The sequence below is a fragment of the Vicia villosa genome, linkage group LG1, assembly GCF_029867415.1.
Source record: "Vicia villosa cultivar HV-30 ecotype Madison, WI linkage group LG1, Vvil1.0, whole genome shotgun sequence".
Classification (NCBI taxonomy): Eukaryota; Viridiplantae; Streptophyta; class Magnoliopsida; order Fabales; family Fabaceae; genus Vicia; species Vicia villosa.
The window spans coordinates 24,669,595-24,686,824 of record NC_081180.1 but is presented as its reverse complement, the minus strand read 5'-3'; the positions used below and the strand labels follow the sequence as shown (position 1 = coordinate 24,686,824).

The following is a 17,230-nucleotide window of genomic DNA, read 5'->3' as shown; positions in this document are numbered from 1 at the left end:
CTAGAGCAGTCGTACACAAATAATAAACACATAAAACTCATAAAAGAGAGCATATAATGTGCCCCATGCTAATTAAACTAAAACAAGCAAAACCTAGTTAAATTAACCTAATAAAATTTGTTAACACAAAATAAAATCAAATAATAGAGGCTTAAATATTTCATAAATAATTAGTTATTAAATACCGAGAGTAACAAGGAACTAAACATTTAGGATTCATAAGAGACATCAACATCATATTACTACTATGAATGTACTTGCGAAAATAATGAAGATACTGCACCCTCTTATGTAAGAGAATGCAATAGAGTTCATGTCTCTTTTACTGTGTTAAATTAGTGAATGAACTTCCAACTATAATGATTGAGATATTCGTAGACACGAACTATGAACCGAATCATGAGAAGGAAACAGTCTCCTGTCAACTCTCCAACAAATACGTGAGAACATTGGAACAATTATTCCTCCTAGATTAAAGGAGTAGTAATCTCTGACAATTTTGTTCAACCAATCCTTTCAACGACACCTCATATGTCATGTATTGGAGAAATAAACTAATAATGAACATAAGTTAGGGTCGGACGACTGATCGAACGACCCACACTTAAATGTTAATTCCAAGCTTGAGTCAAACAACGAGAGCTTGCTCCGCCAATTTTCTCTAAATGTTAATTCCAAGTTTGAGTCAATCAACCAGAGCTTGCGTCCACCAATTTTCTCTAATGGCCCTTTCAAACGGTTTCTCTTTAAAGTCCAATCAAAATTATTTCAGTGTAATATTGTAGTATGATTCAAACTTCCAAGGAGTTGGCAACCGACATGGATACGTAAAATTTGAATGGAGTATGGAGTACTATGTGGACACCCACTTATATTTGAGTTGGTTGCTACTAAAACCGAGTGACACGTCGCTACTTTAAGCACGTATGGCATAATAATTGCTCCTATCGTATTCAATAAAATAAAAAATCGACAACTTCGATACAATTTATGTCACTTCATCCACAACCCAAAGTTAGTTGGAAAACGGATTATGAAAAAAACTGCTTCAACATATAATTTCCTTATCTTTCTAACCTTTTTTATTTATACAGGGTCTCTCATAAATTTGATGTTCAATTTTCCAACGCTTATAATGTTTTTTTTTTTAACTATATTTTATTATTTATGTTAAGTTTTGCGGTGAACTTTGACCATTCCATTCCAAAAACTAAAATTTGTGACTTGTCAACTGTGTGACAACATCTTAATACACAATTTGTTACTTTGAAATTTTCTTATCTATTTAATATTTCACAGAAGATGAAAAATAGACACACTAATTATATGATTGAAAATAACTCGTAATGAAATTTGTTTGATTGATACTATAATGAAATTATTTTGAAAATATTTTTGTTTTTATTTTCCTTATTTTATTTGTTGCAGTACTATTTTAGAACATTTTACTCTAATAAATAATTATTTTTGTAGTAATTGACACGGTTTACATTTTAGAAAGGTTCAAAATGTGCTTTGTCTAGGAAATTCAATGGAAAAAACCAAAATAACTATTCACTTTGCTAAAAACAAGCTAAAAAAGGAATATATTATGCAATCTATAAACTATACACTTTGAGTATGAGAACTTGTTATTATCGTGAAGAAAAAAAAGTAAAACATACTTTTGGTTTGTGCCGAAGAGAAAATTATTATTAGTGTCTAATGTGGTTATAAAAGGAGGGAAAGCTAATAGTTTAGTTTTACGCATCACAAACATTCTTCTCCTTAGTTCATTAGAGAGAAAAATAATTAATATCTTTCCTATAAAATTTTTCAAGTGAGTATTCTCATATTTAAAGAGAAATATTGTAGGAAAATTTCTTTGGCCACCTCCCTACCTTCTAGTCCACCCACTAGCACAAAAATGTTAATTTACACCTGTTTTTTATTAAATTTACACCCATTATTTTTAATAAAAATCGGGTGTATATTCGCAGGGTGAGAAATGTCTAACGAATTTACACCCGTTATTTTTAACAAAAATCGGGTGTAATTTGGCGTAATTACGTTTTTAATTACACCCTATTTTAACAAAAATCGGGTGTAATTGGGCGTAATTACGTTTTTAATTACACCCTGTTTTAATAAAAATCGGGTGTAATTGGGTGTAATTACGTTTTTAATTACACCCTATTTTAATAAAAATCGGGTGTAATTGGGCGTAATTACGTTTTTAATTACACTCTGTTTTAATAAAAATCGGGTGTAATTGAGCGTAATTACGTTTTAATTACACCCTGTTTTAATAAAAATCGGGTGTAAATGGGCTTAATTACGTTTTAATTACACCCTGTTTTAATAAAAATCGGGTGTAAATGGGCTTAATTACGTTTTAATTACACCATATTTTAATAAAAATCGGGTGTAATTGAGCTTAATTATGTTTTAATTACACCGTATTTTAATAAAAATCGGGTGTAAATATGTTCTTAATTACCCCCTATTTTAGTAAAAATCGGGTGTAAATACGCCATTTATGAATGAACAATTATATCTATTTACACCCTATTTCATAAACACCATTTAATTATATTTTATTTTCAGTCATAATATTGTAAATACTATAAAATCATACACATAAAAATCATATTTTAACTAAGTCAAAATATTTTTAATATTAACCAAAAAGTATACAAAATCATGTACAGTCATAAAAGTATTATAAAACCATACACATAAAAATTATATTTTAACTAAGTCATAACACTTTCTTCATATATAATTTTACGCCATGCTTGACGGTTAGCTTCGGTGTTCTCTAGTCCAGTTGAATCCAACCGCTTTCCACATGTAGCATTGGATTCATCCATGGCCAAAATACCACGTCCTGGAGAAGCAATTGTTTTCTGTATGCAAAAAAAATAAGACACAAGAAATTATTACAAGAAAGAGCCACATATATCAATAGTAACCATACCGAGCCGTTGATAGTGCCCCTCCGAGAATATGACAAATGCCCGTTCAAGAAACACAGAACGAGGACTATCAAAATCACTAGTTGTCTTAGAAGACCTATTCCTTGAGTGAGCTACAGTATGAGTATCTACACAACAATGTTAAACCCATTAATTTATTATCGTTTCCTCTTTCTCATAGAGATAACTTAGTTATATAAACTAAAAACAAAATCCAAAATTCTACATTTGTTAAACAAATAAGAAAAGGAAAAAGAAAAGGAAAGAACAAAAAAAGTAATAATTATAAGTCCATATGCAATCAGATCCGAACTCTCCACCTCAAAATTTTTAACGCAACAGTTAATACTCAATCTGATCAAGTTTGATATTCAAGACATGATTGAATTGTGACTCACTAACACCATCCTTATATTGATAAAAACAACTTGTGTAGGTTCATTAGAAAAGAATTGCAATATTCAGAATGATATAAACATGCTAGAAACTAACACAAGATATAAACATGCTAGAAAATTACCTCATGATGCCTTAATCAAGTACCAGCTATTACTCAGAAATCCTTAATGGTTATTAAACAATCATGTATAGATGAAGTTACCTTATGATGCCCTCATATTCAGTATCTGATACTTTTTTTAAACATATTCTTTATGGCACCACCACTAACCACTCATATTAAGGTAATGAGATTAAGGAAACTAACCACTGCTGCACTATTAATAACAAAAATAACTATGTCAAAATAAATAATTCACAAATATATTGAAAGAGACCCTAAACAAGGATATACTCATAGTAAAAATATCCTTTCAATTATTTAATGAACTATACTAGTTTAGACAAATATGTCTTTTATTGATTGTTATATAAATGTATCATGATGGTATTTTAATATTTCATGAAAGCATAGTGGGGGCACATGCCCCCATACCCAACCACATAGCTTTGTCCCTGCGTAGTACTATTACTACCCATTGCTTAACCCGGTTTTATGTATAGGTATACAATATTGATGTTTAATACTTTACATGCATCTAATTGATCCATTCTCAAATTATTCGGAGCATATCTCTATGTTCCTCCTACCCTATCTAAGATAAACAAAATAATAATTGTTCTCTATACACACAAACACATATTACTCCCTTGGCAGCTTAAAAAATAATACGTATATGCAGCTAAAAAATCTAAGTACATCCTTCTTTGAATTACAATAAACTTATGCACATGAGCAACTGAACGAAAAAGCATTATTAACCCAGATATTCTACCTGTTTTGAATGAATTTCAACTTCATTCAAAATTCACCAATACAATTGAAACAACATTAAAGCACTGAATATGTTCAAGCAGTACGTAATAAATTAGGAATAGGGATGACATACAAAAATGCTTTCATAAAATAAAAGAACTAACATATGACAAAAAAAGGCTACTAAAATAAATAAGATCTAAATGAAAAACAGCTGTGTTAACCATGTAGGGAATAATTAAAAATGCAAATGAAACGGGTAAGGATACAGAGCTTACAGCTTTTTCAATGCTTGAAAAATGTTGCATCCTATTTGATAGAATTTTCTGCATATGAATTAGTGAAGCCATTGCTGTTCCCTGAAATTCTTGTGACAATCAACATTTTAGTGCCTATCTGTGATGATTAAGTAGTAGTAAAAGCAATAAGGAACTTAAAAATTAGGAAGTTAGAAACCAACCTCTACAACATCCACAATAATCAACCCAGCCAAGGTTGACAATAATTTCTTCGCAGCGACATGCACAGCAATTGACCCTCCCATGCTTAATTGACGGAGAAAATTTTAATCAATAAATAGTTAATTATACACCAAAATTAATCATCATTTATGTAACGGCTGTTAGGCCTCTAAGGAAAAATTATGCCTTAGTTGTATCTTGGAATCTTGGAATGTCTATGTTTTCTAGCTAATTCATTGTATACTTTCTGTCATTATTGTATTCTTGTGTATGCAGCCTGGCTGTGAATTATTCTTCCAGAATTGTTATTAACAGTGTTCCTATAGTACAAATTACCACTGTTCAGAACCAGTTTCTATCATATTCTAGTCAGAATAGGTTCACCAACTATTTCTAAAGGAATAAAATCCATTGAAGAAAGAAAATAAAAGTGAAAAACAAATGCCAACTGATAAAAACACAATTAAATAAAATAGAGACAAATGAATATCTGCCCAAGAGAAAATGCAAATGCAAAACTTACTTTATTATGCCGAATATCTCTAATTGATACCAAGTTCAACAATCACATACAACAAAAAATCAAAATATTCTACAGCTATGCCTTAGAGTTCTATAGCATGCACATTTTGGTTATGAAAAACGACATCTAATGACTGTAGAATGATAAATCTAGTAAAATGAAGGGAAGTTGCGAGGATGAGGCAGATAAAAAATGGAAAACCTTAAAGGTTCTCTTTTATTGTCAACTCAACTCAGTTTGTTCCGGTGATTACTCATCCATCCCCAAAATATTTGTAAAAACCAGAACCAAATTAAATTTCCTTCATTGAACCTCACATAGTATAAAAACAATTGACACAACATAAAAATATAAACAACATGCAATATCCAATCTAGCATTGATGATACTTGTCATTGAACAGGACTCTAGACAATACAATATAGCTAAAAGACCCTGAAATGTGTCCCCTAATACTGTAACAAATATAAGACGCCAAACTTTTATGTGGTTGCCAAGAGTTATATTATACCATCATCCAATGAAGACAGTGACAGTAGAATTAAAGTTTCAGTACATTAAATCTAGAAAACAATAACAACTGCATGCTTCACAAAGACGCAAGTCTGTCAACAAAGTGGATCTCTTTGTTTATGAAAAAACAGAGACTGTAAAATAAGATAAGTCCAGTCAAATTAAATCTCCTGTGACCAACGAGAATAATTGCAGGAGGCGAATTGCCATATAATTTCTTTATAACAGCCAATACATCATTGCACATGGTCTGCACAAAAGAATATCTTCAGAAAAAATATCAAGTTATAGTATATAATTTCTTTAGATTTTCTTTTCAATCATGAAAAAAAATTATTATAAATGTATTCACTTCACATGATACCAAGGAAGATTACATTTCAATCTACTCACAGACAATGCTAATGTACCCGAAGGTACATCCACAAGTTATAGTAAAGCAGGCTCCAATTCCTTTTATTTTCTTTGTCTGAATATGTATTGCATTTCTAGTGTGATTCTGTTTTTGTTCTTATATAGTTGCCTTCTTTTTCTTTCTATTTCTTCGTGAGTGCAGATCAAGCCATTGAACCATTCTCACGATTTACCACCACCGGGAAAAAAGGGACGGCCTTATATATGTAGTTGCATGATTTTCCTCCGGCCTACAGATGGAGCAAAGCTAATTTTGAAAAAGTGGTTAGAGGAACTTCAGATGGAGCCATGGTCTAGAACCAAGAAATCTAATGATCAACCTGCTTTTAACTGGGCTTTAATGAAGAATGCTAAAGAGGTATGTTGCAGTTTTCTCACTTCCTTCTAGTTCACTTCTGTTCGCAAATGTTCTGCTTCAATTGTCCTAAAGACATCATGATTTTCCTCATTGCAGGCCGATCTGTACCTGCTTCCTCAAGAAGCATTTCCTACAGGCGGTTTATATTTCAAGAACAAAACATGGGTCAAGGAAACTAAAGGAAAGCATGTCATAATTCACAACAATTATATAGTTGGTTTTGAGAAGAAGATAAAGAGATTTCGCGACTATGGTTTCTGGTTGGTGGATGACCATAAACAAGAGTCGCCTCTGGGTGGATTATGACGCTACCTTGTTACAAGTTTATCTTCGGCCTAATTTGGTCCCTAAGCATTTGAATTCAGAACATGCCTTCTGCCAAACTGTTCAGCCTGACTTGCTTGATTGATATTTTTTCTGAAGATGTTTCAAGAGGTATTTTGCGGCTTTCGACTTCCTTTGCCAAGCTCGTTTGATACTCAACGCTACACGATGATTAGATACATCACAATGGCCCAGAAGAACTTGAATTTGTTAGGACAATTTAGATAAATTATGCATCATCCAAATCATATGATTAGTGTTTGTGTCAATAAATATACTCAAATAAATCAATCTAAATACTTACTCTTGTGAGAATACTTACTCTTGTGATAAGAAGAACAATTTGCAGCATCATGATGAGTTCCACTTCCAGAAGGACAGTTACAAGAAAAATGAGAAGAATCATTCTGATTTGTACCACATGTTCCTCTAGATTCTCTGCAACCATCACACTAAGAGGACCAAATAAAATGCCAGTTTCACAAACTACATCATGAAAATACCAAATAAAAACAAACAAAAGCAACGATACATGTATACATATATACTACCATTGTTAATCTCCGCGAATTTCTTATTAGCTTCTTCATTCCTCGGATTCTTATCAGGATGATACTTCAATGCCAGTTTCCTATACGCTCTCTTAATCTGATCATCCCCGCACTCTTCGACACTTGCAGTATATCGTAATAGCTCTTTCTGCATACGAAAACATCAAACAAACAAATACAGAATTTTCCAAAGAAATCGCAAACAGAGAAACGGAAATGAAAAAACCGAAAGCATGAAAATTACGCGGCAAAGGAATTAAGGGCATAACAAAGAGCGCAGAGAAGGAACAGCAATTTCACTCTTCGATGTGCCATTGAAGATTCGGATCTCTCCGAAACTCTACTATACTCGTTCGGATCTCGATGTGAATTAGGGTTTGTGATGAAAAATGAAATGTGTTATGTCGCGTTTGGCGTATGAATGTGTTGTGGAATCGCTTCTTCAGTTACGATGAAGCTTCATTTCTACCCGAAACTCCAACAATCGTTTCAGATAGTCCATATGAACAACTGATTCTTCATTTCTACACACACAACATTAATATTGTAAACATTGCATTAATTTGTGATAAGTGTAAACAAAAGCGTGAATACAAATGCAAAATTGAACTGAAATTTACAATTGAACTGAAATTTAGACCCTTTAATATTTAATCAATAATTTGTTAATATGTCATATATTTATATATTTTGAGTTATAAAATTAAATTAAATAATTTTTTTAATATATAAATTTACACCCGATTTTTAGTTTAAAGGGAGTAATTGAGATTTGATTATAATAATATTTTTAATTTAAACCCGTTTTTAAAAAATAGGGTGTATATTATCATCTAATAATGCTTGAAATGACACTTTATTTACGAAATTGCCATCACATTTCTCAATTACACCCGTTTTTAATATATTGGGTGTAAATTTTAAAATTATATTAAACTTTTTGCACTAGTGACCTCTGGTGAAAACCCCATACTACCCCTGACTTCGTAAATGCACTTCCGAAATGCAAGAAAAAGGTGTTTTCGGAGATGCATCTCCGAAAGCGCCTTTTTTTTTTGAAAAAATTGTCTTATTTCGGAAGTTCATTTTCGAAAACAACATTTCGGAAGTGAACTTCCGAAATACTGCAATTTCTGCAGATTTATCAAAACACTCCCCCTCCCCCATTCATTTACCCTAACTCAAAACAAAAACAAGCAAAGGCGAAAATTTGTGCAAACAGAATTCCAAGGCTGCATCAAGGCTCCAATCACATTGCTAAACAACATTCAAAAGCCTTCAAATCACTCAATTTGTAAGTTTTGAAATTGTTAGATTCATTATTCAAATGCATGTTATTTAGGGTTTCAATTGCATAAATGATATATGGTTAGGTTGTTAGTAGTATTTAGGTTGTTTAGAAGCATTTTGAATTGGTTTTATGTCTGGTTTTGGGGTCTGCCATGGAAGTTGCAGAAAACTCCATCGCAGGGGTGTTTCGGAAGTTCATTTCCGAAAACACCTCCATCCCAGTTTTCGGAAATGAACTTCCGAATTGTATCAGAAGTTCAAATTTTTTAGTTTTTTATTTTGTCTCGCATATTAATCGATTTCAATTGTTTACAGGAACATGTCAGGCAACCAACCAGCACGCATCAGACAGGGTAGGGAGACCCAGACTGCGTCGGCTAGACGCGAGCGGGCGGCGGCGCAGCTGGCGTCGACACAGGGACGGGGGCGGGGGCGGGGACGACGTGTGCGAGTACCCGAGGACGTGGGAGAGGGTACATCAGCTTCAGGGTCTAGGAGTAGGCTGGCTCGGGTATCTTCTTCCCGCCAGCGAGAGGAGGAGGATGAGGAGGAGGAGGAGATGCCAGTGCCATACCACGAGCCGGAGGGGGTACCGGATGTTGACCCTCTAGCCGGGGAGGAGGATGAGGAGGGGGACAGCTATCCGGGAGGGCCTTTTGACACTTCCGTGCTGATTCACTACCACGATCACGTCGCTCGGCGGATCTGGGAGGGAGAGATATTTTTTTAATTTAACCGTTTATTTGTCACCATTTTTTATAATTTTACCGTTTATTTGTCGCTTATTTAATATATGTCGCTTATTTGTTTTTTTTGTAACAGGAGAGAGAGCCATTGAAAATGGTGAACCACGCCAGGAAGATTTTTAGTCTGTTTAAACCAGCAGCTCAGTGGTTTAACGACCATGTGCGAGGTTCAGGGCTTAGCGGGCTCTGCATGACCGGGTACACCACCATCAGCACCGGCATGCAGGGGGCATTTGTGGAGCGCTGGCACAAGGAGACGTCTTCTTTCCACTTGCCGATGGGGGAGATGACGATCACCTTGCATGACGTGCAGTGTCTTCTCCACCTGCCCATCAGGGGGCCGCTGTTGCACCACTCCCGGATCCAGAGGGTCGAGGCCAGTCAGTGGATGGCGCTCTATTTAGGCATGGAGCCTGAAGTTGCTGACTTCGAGTGCATCACGACTTCTGGGCCTCATATCCGGTTCACCACACTGAGCCGCTATTTCGAGCACCACCTGGACGCGGCGGCCGATGCCGAGCAGGCGGGTGACGACCTATTCACACAGTACCATCGCGGCTGCGCTCTCCGGTGCTGGTACATGCATGTGGTAGGCGCTGCTTGCTTTGTGGACAAGAGTGCAAGGTACGTCGACGTGACCTACCTCCGCTATTTCATGGACCTGGATACCGTTCACCAGTGGAACTGGGGGTCAGCTACTCTGGCATATCTCTACCAGAAGCTGAATGAGGCCTCCAACTGGAGGACGAGGCAGTTGGTCGGATCCTGCACACTACTTACGGTACGTTTTATTTTAATACATTATCGTATTTATTTATTTATTTATTTATGTTTCGTATTTATTTTTAACATTATCGTGTTTCTGTTTCAGAGCTGGATCATCTCCTAATTCTCCCGCATCCACGGCTTTCACGTCGATCATGCGTACGTGGACGTCATGCCCAGGGCCGCCAGATACGTTATCCAGAGGGGGAACGATGCGGTGGGACCATACCGTCTGTACTTGGACCGCACGATGCATGACGACGTCACATGGAGGCCGTTCAGCGACTACGCTCAGATTGTCCCCTTTGACGGTATTGCACTATATTCAGGCTGGTTGGCTTGTGGGACCGGCATCATGGTTCGATATCTCCCTGAGCGGTGCATGCGTCAGTTCGGATTCGTGCAGCGGATACCCAGGTCACCCTTTGAGGCTGCTCCCGACACTGTGACCCGAGTGCAGCTCACTGCCATATGGGAGGACTGGCAGCATCATGTGGTACCAGAGGAGTACCGTCTCACTCGGGTCACCCAGGACTGGCACAGTGAGGAGGGGTACGTCACATGGTTCTACCGGGTGTCGCATCCTCTTCTGAGACCCGACGTTCCCGGCGCTCCTAGGCCAGCACACAAGGAGATCCTGGAGAACCAGCAGGCCGAGGATGATCACGCCATTGATCTCATGCCGATCTGCCAGCGGATAGAGATGCTTGGGCGGGACGCGTTGGATCGAGGTATCGTTCAGCAGGGCGGTCCAGAGGCAGTCGCCGTGATGGAGATGATCGTCACTGATGCGGGCCGTGCGGCGACATACAGGCGGCAGAGGAGGTCTCAGGGAGAGAGGGTTAGGCACACCCAGTAGTGGTCGGGTTTATATATTTTTTGTTATCGGATTGTATCTTTAGCACATTATTATAATTATTTGGATTTGCTTAAGCTTGTATATATTTCTTTTTTTTATCATATTAGTATCTTCAACTTTACATGTCGTTTATTTTTTTTCCCGGTTTCTTTTAATTAAAAATACGAAACTGTTAACAAAAACATAAAAACAAAGTCTGTTTCTGCATAATTCGGAAGTGCATTTCCGAAACCCCTCAAAATCTGAAAAAAGGTGTTTTCGGAAGTTCATCTCCGAACACAACCCCCATGAGGTGTTTTTGGATATGAACTTCCGAATTATGGAAATTTTTAAAAAAAAATCAATGTTTCGGAAGTTCATTTCCGAAGCAGGAGTATTTTGGGTTTTTCGCTGGGGGTGACCCCCATAGGGAGGTGGCTAAAGAAATTTTCATATTGTAATATCTTCTACTAAGTAAAATATTGTCGGCTAATTTTTATTGTTAAATCTCTAATTTTAATTGTGTTTATACAACTCTTATTAAAAAGGATCATTGTATCGAAAGTCTTTCTGGTAATGTGCTTAGGTGGCATGTTCAGTTAAATGTGTCAAACGGCGGTGCAAGTTGATATGGATGAAAAAAAAAATCATTTGAGGGGAAGAATACCCATAAAAATGGATGAAATCACACTTGAGAGGAGATTGTTGATATATCAAGTGTGAGTAAACACTTTTTAAATCAGAAGACACATAAATCAAATACCTTACAAATTTAATTTTAATATGTGATGTCAAATTCATTTAAAATCAATGTTAAAAATTCAATGTAATGATCCTCTCTAGATCCAACAACGATTGTGTTCTTTATAAAAACAATCACATTAGATTGAGAAATATGACCGTATATAAATTAACTTTAAATTACTAATCGTTAATTGGTCCAGTAGTAATTAAAGTTGATTCCCCTCAACCTCAATTTGATTTCAAAACTTACCTCAATTTAATTTCAAAACTTACCTCTAAATCAAATTAGGCGGTCCAGTGGCATTTTCAACTTTTTTCAAATTTCAAACAAATAACTTAATTTCTAAATGTTTTGCAACGAGAATTTGAAGAATGGTTTTGAACAAGTTGGTTTTGTTGTGGTTCTTAAAAAATAAATGTATTAAGCTTAAGCATTGAATAGCCTTAGGCTAATTCACTACTTGTCCTATAAATAAGCTAATCCCTTTAGTACTATAATAAGAAATAAAATAATAACTAACAAAGACTAAGGAAGCACACTAAAACGAGTTGAAGCTATTTTTCTTTTCTCTTAAAAATGTACCCTTTGAAAAAGACCCGTGGATTTCTAGGTCAACTAAAACTCATAATAGAAAAATATTGGTATAAAAGAATTTCCAATAAATAATACACTTAAAAAATATGCTACATTTCCTTGTAAGAAGTTTTTGTGTGTGGGTTTCTTATGCTTATTACCACAAAGACTGCATGGATCACTAAGGAAAAGACTGATTTATCACAAGCAACCAACAATCAGTCATGAATGAAAGTTACATCATATGTGTATGTATTCAATCAACTTTAGAATGAAAGCCAAATACTTTGCATTGCATTGTAACTGCTCCATTTTCACAATTCACCTGGGTGGGGGCACCAAGAGATTGGTTTTTGGCATTACAACTATGAAATGGAAAAATCATAAAAGTTCAACTTCACATATGCTGTAATGTACACAGCTGAGAGAAAGACTTAAATGCCTTATAAGCTATAAACCTTCCTTCGAATCCGAAGATTGTATCTAACATCAAACTATGTATAATGTACTGTACTAGTTCAACCAATGAAACATCACATGCTGCTATCTCTAAGTATTGAGACAGAGAAACAAATTCTATCTCATATTATAAAACATCATTGTTGAAACCTGTATATAACACGTCGCCTTTCCTGCCAGTGCTACCATTACCGTTACAGGCAAAATTCGCTCTTTCCTCTTTTCCAGAATCTGCAACAACACCGCTACTGGAGCCTTCCGCTTTATGACGCACGCGTCGTGAAGCTTTGGATCCTGAGCTGTCCCTACTTCTGACGCGCTTCTCCTTTTTGTCTAGATATCCAAAGGAAAAAGCTTCCAGAACTTTTGCTGTCGGGGGTCGGTTTCTTGTGCCTGTCCTCCGGGCTTGTACGTCAGGTTGCTGCTCTGAGTGATCAACCGTGCCTGTTCTCCGGGATTGTACGTCAGGCTGCTGCTCTGAGTGATCAACCAGTTCGACGTTTGTCCCTGCACTGACCTCACTTGATTCCTTGCTTGTATCAGCTTTCTCTATCTCAGTCATTTCATTCACAAAAGATTCATCAACATCAACTTCCGGTGAAACGGGTAAGTTAAGGTCAATCATAGTCCGCGGCTGAGGTTTCCGAGGTTGTTCCCTTGAGCCCGAGGAGCTCGTACCAGGAACACTTTCTCTGCAGATGAATGAGCCGAGATTTGGCAAAGGTTCTGCTAACTTTTTTGTCTCCTGAGTTGGAAAATGTGCTAAATAGTTAACTTCCTGAGGTGGAATTAACTTCTCTGCAGATGAATGAACACTATCACTAGATTTTGGATTGTAAGGACACTTCTCTTGTTTTACTCTAGGAGCCAAAAAATCAGCAGTTGCATTCTTCCTGTATTTTGAGTTGTCTTGATCCCCACAGAAACTGGCCTCCTCTTCTTTAACTCTCGGAGGAGCCCCAAAGAAATTAGCCGTGCTTCCGTTTGTCTTTGCACGGCTACATGCAGTTAATCTCCTTCTCTTCTTCGTAATAGGGACCAGATCAGCTATGTTATCAGATACCATTCTCGGGGGTGATTGACACTTCATACCGTCTTTTCTCTTTTTGTTATCCAAGAAGTCCGTCTTCAGGTCTATCGAGGCAGCTGATACACTAGTGCAGGCCATGTTGCTTCTTGGAAGCTTCTCTTTTGAAGGCTTGCTTTCAAGACCAGTCAAGTCTGAAGATTCGCCCTTAACAGTGTTAAGTTTACCGGCTTTAGTAATATTGTTCTTCCGGCTATCTAAGCATGTCCCATTTACAGACTCAGATTCGCTTGTTTTCTCCTCTTCTGAGGTATTTTCATCACTTGAATCAATTTCCAAACTAGAAGCTGTTAAAACTCCAGATGGTAGGCTTTTCACTTCTTTCACATTCCTCGTTTTTTCGCTCACAAGACTTGTGTCCACAACAGTGAATTTAATTACATCTGCACTGTCATTTGGAGTTTTTACCTTGAGGTAGCAATGACGCGGCTGATCAGCCGGGGAATCTTCAGTATCCAGTTTTGTATCTTTTGTCCACCGGTTTCCTTCCTTGCTTGTGAAGTCATCATCCACATTTTTCTCGAGATCAATTAGCTCAGGATCGGACGCAACTTTGTTGAGGACATCAGATAGGGAATCGAAATAGTGATTCCCTTTCACAAGCTTCCTTGAAAACTTTTTAACTCCGGGGACAAGGTAGACCAGAGGATTCTTAGAAGTAACCGAATAGTTATAACATCTAGGCTGCTCTGAGTGCCAACCTCTGGCAAGTAGACGAGGCCAAACAGCTTCCCAAAAGAGATCGCTTGTTCGAGCTTTACTTAATCTGAAGTCACCAGTTAGATAGCTTATTATCTCTGAAGTTGAAAGCATTGAACATGCTTTACCAGCCGGTATTTCAGGGCGAAATGGAACAGCTGGAGTGGACTTTACAGAATCAATAGAGATACCTGTAAGATCTTGTTTCCCTTTACCAATTCCTACTCCCTCAACAAGTGCATTGATCCCAACTGAAGCTTTTAGAGTTAAAACATATTCTTCTAAAAGCATTTTTCCCTCTACAAATGCATTCGATGCCTACGAAACAATTGAACTGAAAAAAGTTATAACATGTTCGTAGCAAATACTATGACAGTAGAGAAACAGCGATATTAAAATTAAAATGACATAAACTTCGGAATTGTTTAAGTCTGTACCTCAAGTAATTTCTTTTGACATTCCTTTGATACATTCGGTAGTAGACGAGACAAAAGCTCGTTTTGCTTTTGTCCAGTGAAAATTCTTTGCCCGAAAACGCGTTTCCTGCTTTTCATTTTCCTACATCCATCCCATCTCTGATATTTGTCGGACTTATAAAATTTCCCATAATAGAATGACAATATATCCTCCATCTTCTTATTGCCGATAAATTTTTTCACTTGAACGAGGTTCTTCCCGAATATATACAAACCAAGGACGAAACCGGCCTCTTCAACTTCAGTCCAGTTGTCACTTCGAGAACCCGGAACCAGAATCTGCCCTTTATGTCTATCCTCCTCTTGCATCCCAATCTTTGTTTCCTGCTGCATATTAGAATTCTTTCTATTGAACAATGTACTGCCAATAGCCTCAAGTTTAGGATTCAACTTGCATTCATTTTTCGGTGGATCGGTGTTGATCTTCTCTGCTCCATCCTTTATCCATATAATTGGAATAGGTAATCCTACTTCAAAGTTAAGAAGAGTACTTTCTGCCTCGTCGGCATTCCTTCCAATCAAACAATACTCGGATTTTGAAATCAAAGCAGGAATTTCAACCTGGTACTCCTCACCCACCCGGGGAGATAAGTCGGGATCCGGATCACCGAACACATTATATGCATTGGACCTTTCCGGAGAAAGTGATTGTTCATCTCGTTGCTCATCGATACCATTCGCTAGGTTGTTATTAACTTGAACTGCATTCACCTGACAAAAAATTTAAACATGTTTATCATGCAAGGTTTAAGATTTTCAACCTGATGATGTTTTTGTAATGAAGTACCAACAGAAACAAACACTTTCTTCCAGCTGTGAGTAAACATAAATCAACCTATGGTCAAAAATGTTTCAACATGATAAAGTTTATTTATAAATATTCCTTATTAAAATCATACATGGTTCCAATCAGCAAAACAGGAGAAATATAAACTAATGAGAAAAAAAATTTAGAAAATTTATAATTTATATTAAAAATAGAAGAAAAATCTTATCAAGGATTTTGTTTTGGTCTAAACCCTCTGGTTCTCTGGTTCTCACCGGTGAAGGCACCAGTAATGCAGTACTAAACCTCAGATTCTCCCTAGGGATTCGACCATGAAGTTCATTAATCACTTGAATCCGACTATGAATACAAATATTATTTAATATTACTTAAAAAACCAAATAAATAAATCATACAGGCATAACTACAAAATTCCCAAATTAAACAACAATATTTAGGAACAGAAAAAAAAAAATATTTTAAAAAAAAAAACTCAAACCAGAAAATGAACTCATAAGAACAGTAACAACAAGAGAAAATCACAATAATGAGAATCAAAGAAGCTATATATGTTTATATGTTGAAGGAAGTATGCAGAGGAAAACTGAGGCAGAGCAGTATCTGCAACAAACTAAGAAGAAATGAATAAACCAGATCCATTATCTCGAAACAAAAGTAAAACCCAGAATCCAAAGTTGAAAACTTTACACAAATGCATGAAAACCTACCAAGCACATTACTCTCGATTACAAAAAAGCGCCGCAATTTATTCAAACCAGAAAACAGAACTCAGAACAACAAAGAAAATGAAAAAATAACACGAAACAAACATAATAATTTAATATATATGTATAATAATAACAGCACCGAAACACGAACAACTATAGGTTTTCATTTTTCAGAGTACGAACTTAAATAATATGATCCACGAAAATTCGTGTTATTTACTACGCGAAGATATATTCAACTACATTAAAATTGTACGACAAGTAAAGCACGAAATAAAATATTAAAAAAATAATAATTTTATAGTGTTGGTTGGTTACCTCCATGGAAGCAGAAGAAGAACCTGATGAGAGCCTCACGAAGCTGCAAAAATGGGTCGTTATGGTTATAGAACGATTCGCAAGTTGCGGATTGGAAATAAAGAAAACGTGAAGAAAGCACTTATATATATGAAAACGGATATATAGTAATATATGTGTATGTATATATAAAGACACGCGCAGACACGCACATAGAGTTGTTGCGAGTATAAAGAGAGAGAGAGATATACCTGGTTTGGTTAAGAGAGAAGAGGTTTCATGGTTACGAAGGAGGGTTGAATTGAAGAACACTGTGGGTGAAGAGTCGACGGAGGCAGAGAAAGAGAAAGAAGAAGAAAATTTACGAGAAAAAAAAAATAGAAAAATGAAAAATGAAAACTAAAA

General features: G+C 36.2%; 4 protein-coding genes and 1 long non-coding RNA gene across 5 annotated transcripts; 2 read left to right on the top strand and 3 right to left on the bottom strand.

The window, feature by feature from the left end:
- Positions 1-4,253: 4,253 nt before the first annotated feature.
- On the bottom strand, positions 4,254-5,960 carry LOC131594216 (uncharacterized). The gene is made up of 4 exons (XM_058866330.1): positions 5,882-5,960; positions 4,673-4,759; positions 4,482-4,571; positions 4,254-4,295 (listed from the first exon to the last, which is right to left on the bottom strand). Exons 1-4 carry the CDS (start codon positions 5,954-5,956, stop codon positions 4,254-4,256), a joined length of 294 nt encoding a protein of 97 aa, XP_058722313.1. The 5' UTR covers positions 5,957-5,960.
- A 234-nt stretch (positions 5,961-6,194) lies between these two features.
- On the top strand, positions 6,195-6,908 carry LOC131603016 (UDP-D-xylose:L-fucose alpha-1,3-D-xylosyltransferase MGP4-like). The gene is made up of 2 exons (XM_058875257.1): positions 6,195-6,481; positions 6,578-6,908. Exons 1-2 carry the CDS (start codon positions 6,338-6,340, stop codon positions 6,785-6,787), a joined length of 354 nt encoding a protein of 117 aa, XP_058731240.1. The 5' UTR covers positions 6,195-6,337; the 3' UTR covers positions 6,788-6,908.
- Positions 6,425-7,893, bottom strand: LOC131603024 (uncharacterized). Its single transcript, XR_009284231.1, has 3 exons — positions 7,357-7,893; positions 7,128-7,257; positions 6,425-6,966 (listed from the first exon to the last, which is right to left on the bottom strand). It is a non-coding gene; the product is annotated as an uncharacterized LOC131603024 (long non-coding RNA).
- Positions 7,894-9,939: 2,046 nt separating this feature from the next.
- LOC131603006 (uncharacterized) lies at positions 9,940-11,054 on the top strand. The gene is made up of 2 exons (XM_058875244.1): positions 9,940-10,173; positions 10,264-11,054. Exon 2 carries the CDS (start codon positions 10,330-10,332, stop codon positions 11,014-11,016), a length of 687 nt encoding a protein of 228 aa, XP_058731227.1. The 5' UTR covers positions 9,940-10,173; positions 10,264-10,329; the 3' UTR covers positions 11,017-11,054.
- A 1,524-nt stretch (positions 11,055-12,578) lies between these two features.
- On the bottom strand, positions 12,579-17,230 carry LOC131631570 (uncharacterized). The gene is made up of 4 exons (XM_058902366.1): positions 17,077-17,230; positions 16,847-16,889; positions 14,996-15,745; positions 12,579-14,876 (listed from the first exon to the last, which is right to left on the bottom strand). Exons 2-4 carry the CDS (start codon positions 16,850-16,852, stop codon positions 12,900-12,902), a joined length of 2,733 nt encoding a protein of 910 aa, XP_058758349.1. The 5' UTR covers positions 16,853-16,889; positions 17,077-17,230; the 3' UTR covers positions 12,579-12,899.

Bases quoted from the DNA above. Each gene is read 5' to 3' on its own strand.
- LOC131594216 (XM_058866330.1), bottom strand. From the start codon at position 5,956: ATGTGCAATGATGTATTGGCTGTTATAAAGAAATTATATGGCAATTCG. The intron at 4,760-5,881 runs AGGAGATTTAAT...CTCCGTCAATTA, and splicing joins CAATTATTCTCGTTGGTCAC to AGCATGGGAGGGTCAATTGC. The intron at 4,572-4,672 runs GTTGGTTTCTAA...CAAGAATTTCAG, and splicing joins TTATTGTGGATGTTGTAGAG to GGAACAGCAATGGCTTCACT.
- LOC131603016 (XM_058875257.1), top strand. From the start codon at position 6,338: ATGATTTTCCTCCGGCCTACAGATGGAGCAAAGCTAATTTTGAAAAAG. The intron at 6,482-6,577 runs GTATGTTGCAGT...TCCTCATTGCAG, and splicing joins TAATGAAGAATGCTAAAGAG to GCCGATCTGTACCTGCTTCC.
- LOC131603006 (XM_058875244.1), top strand. From the start codon at position 10,330: ATGCCCAGGGCCGCCAGATACGTTATCCAGAGGGGGAACGATGCGGTG.
- LOC131631570 (XM_058902366.1), bottom strand. The intron at 14,877-14,995 runs GTACAGACTTAA...ATTGTTTCGTAG, and splicing joins GTCAAAAGAAATTACTTGAG to GCATCGAATGCATTTGTAGA.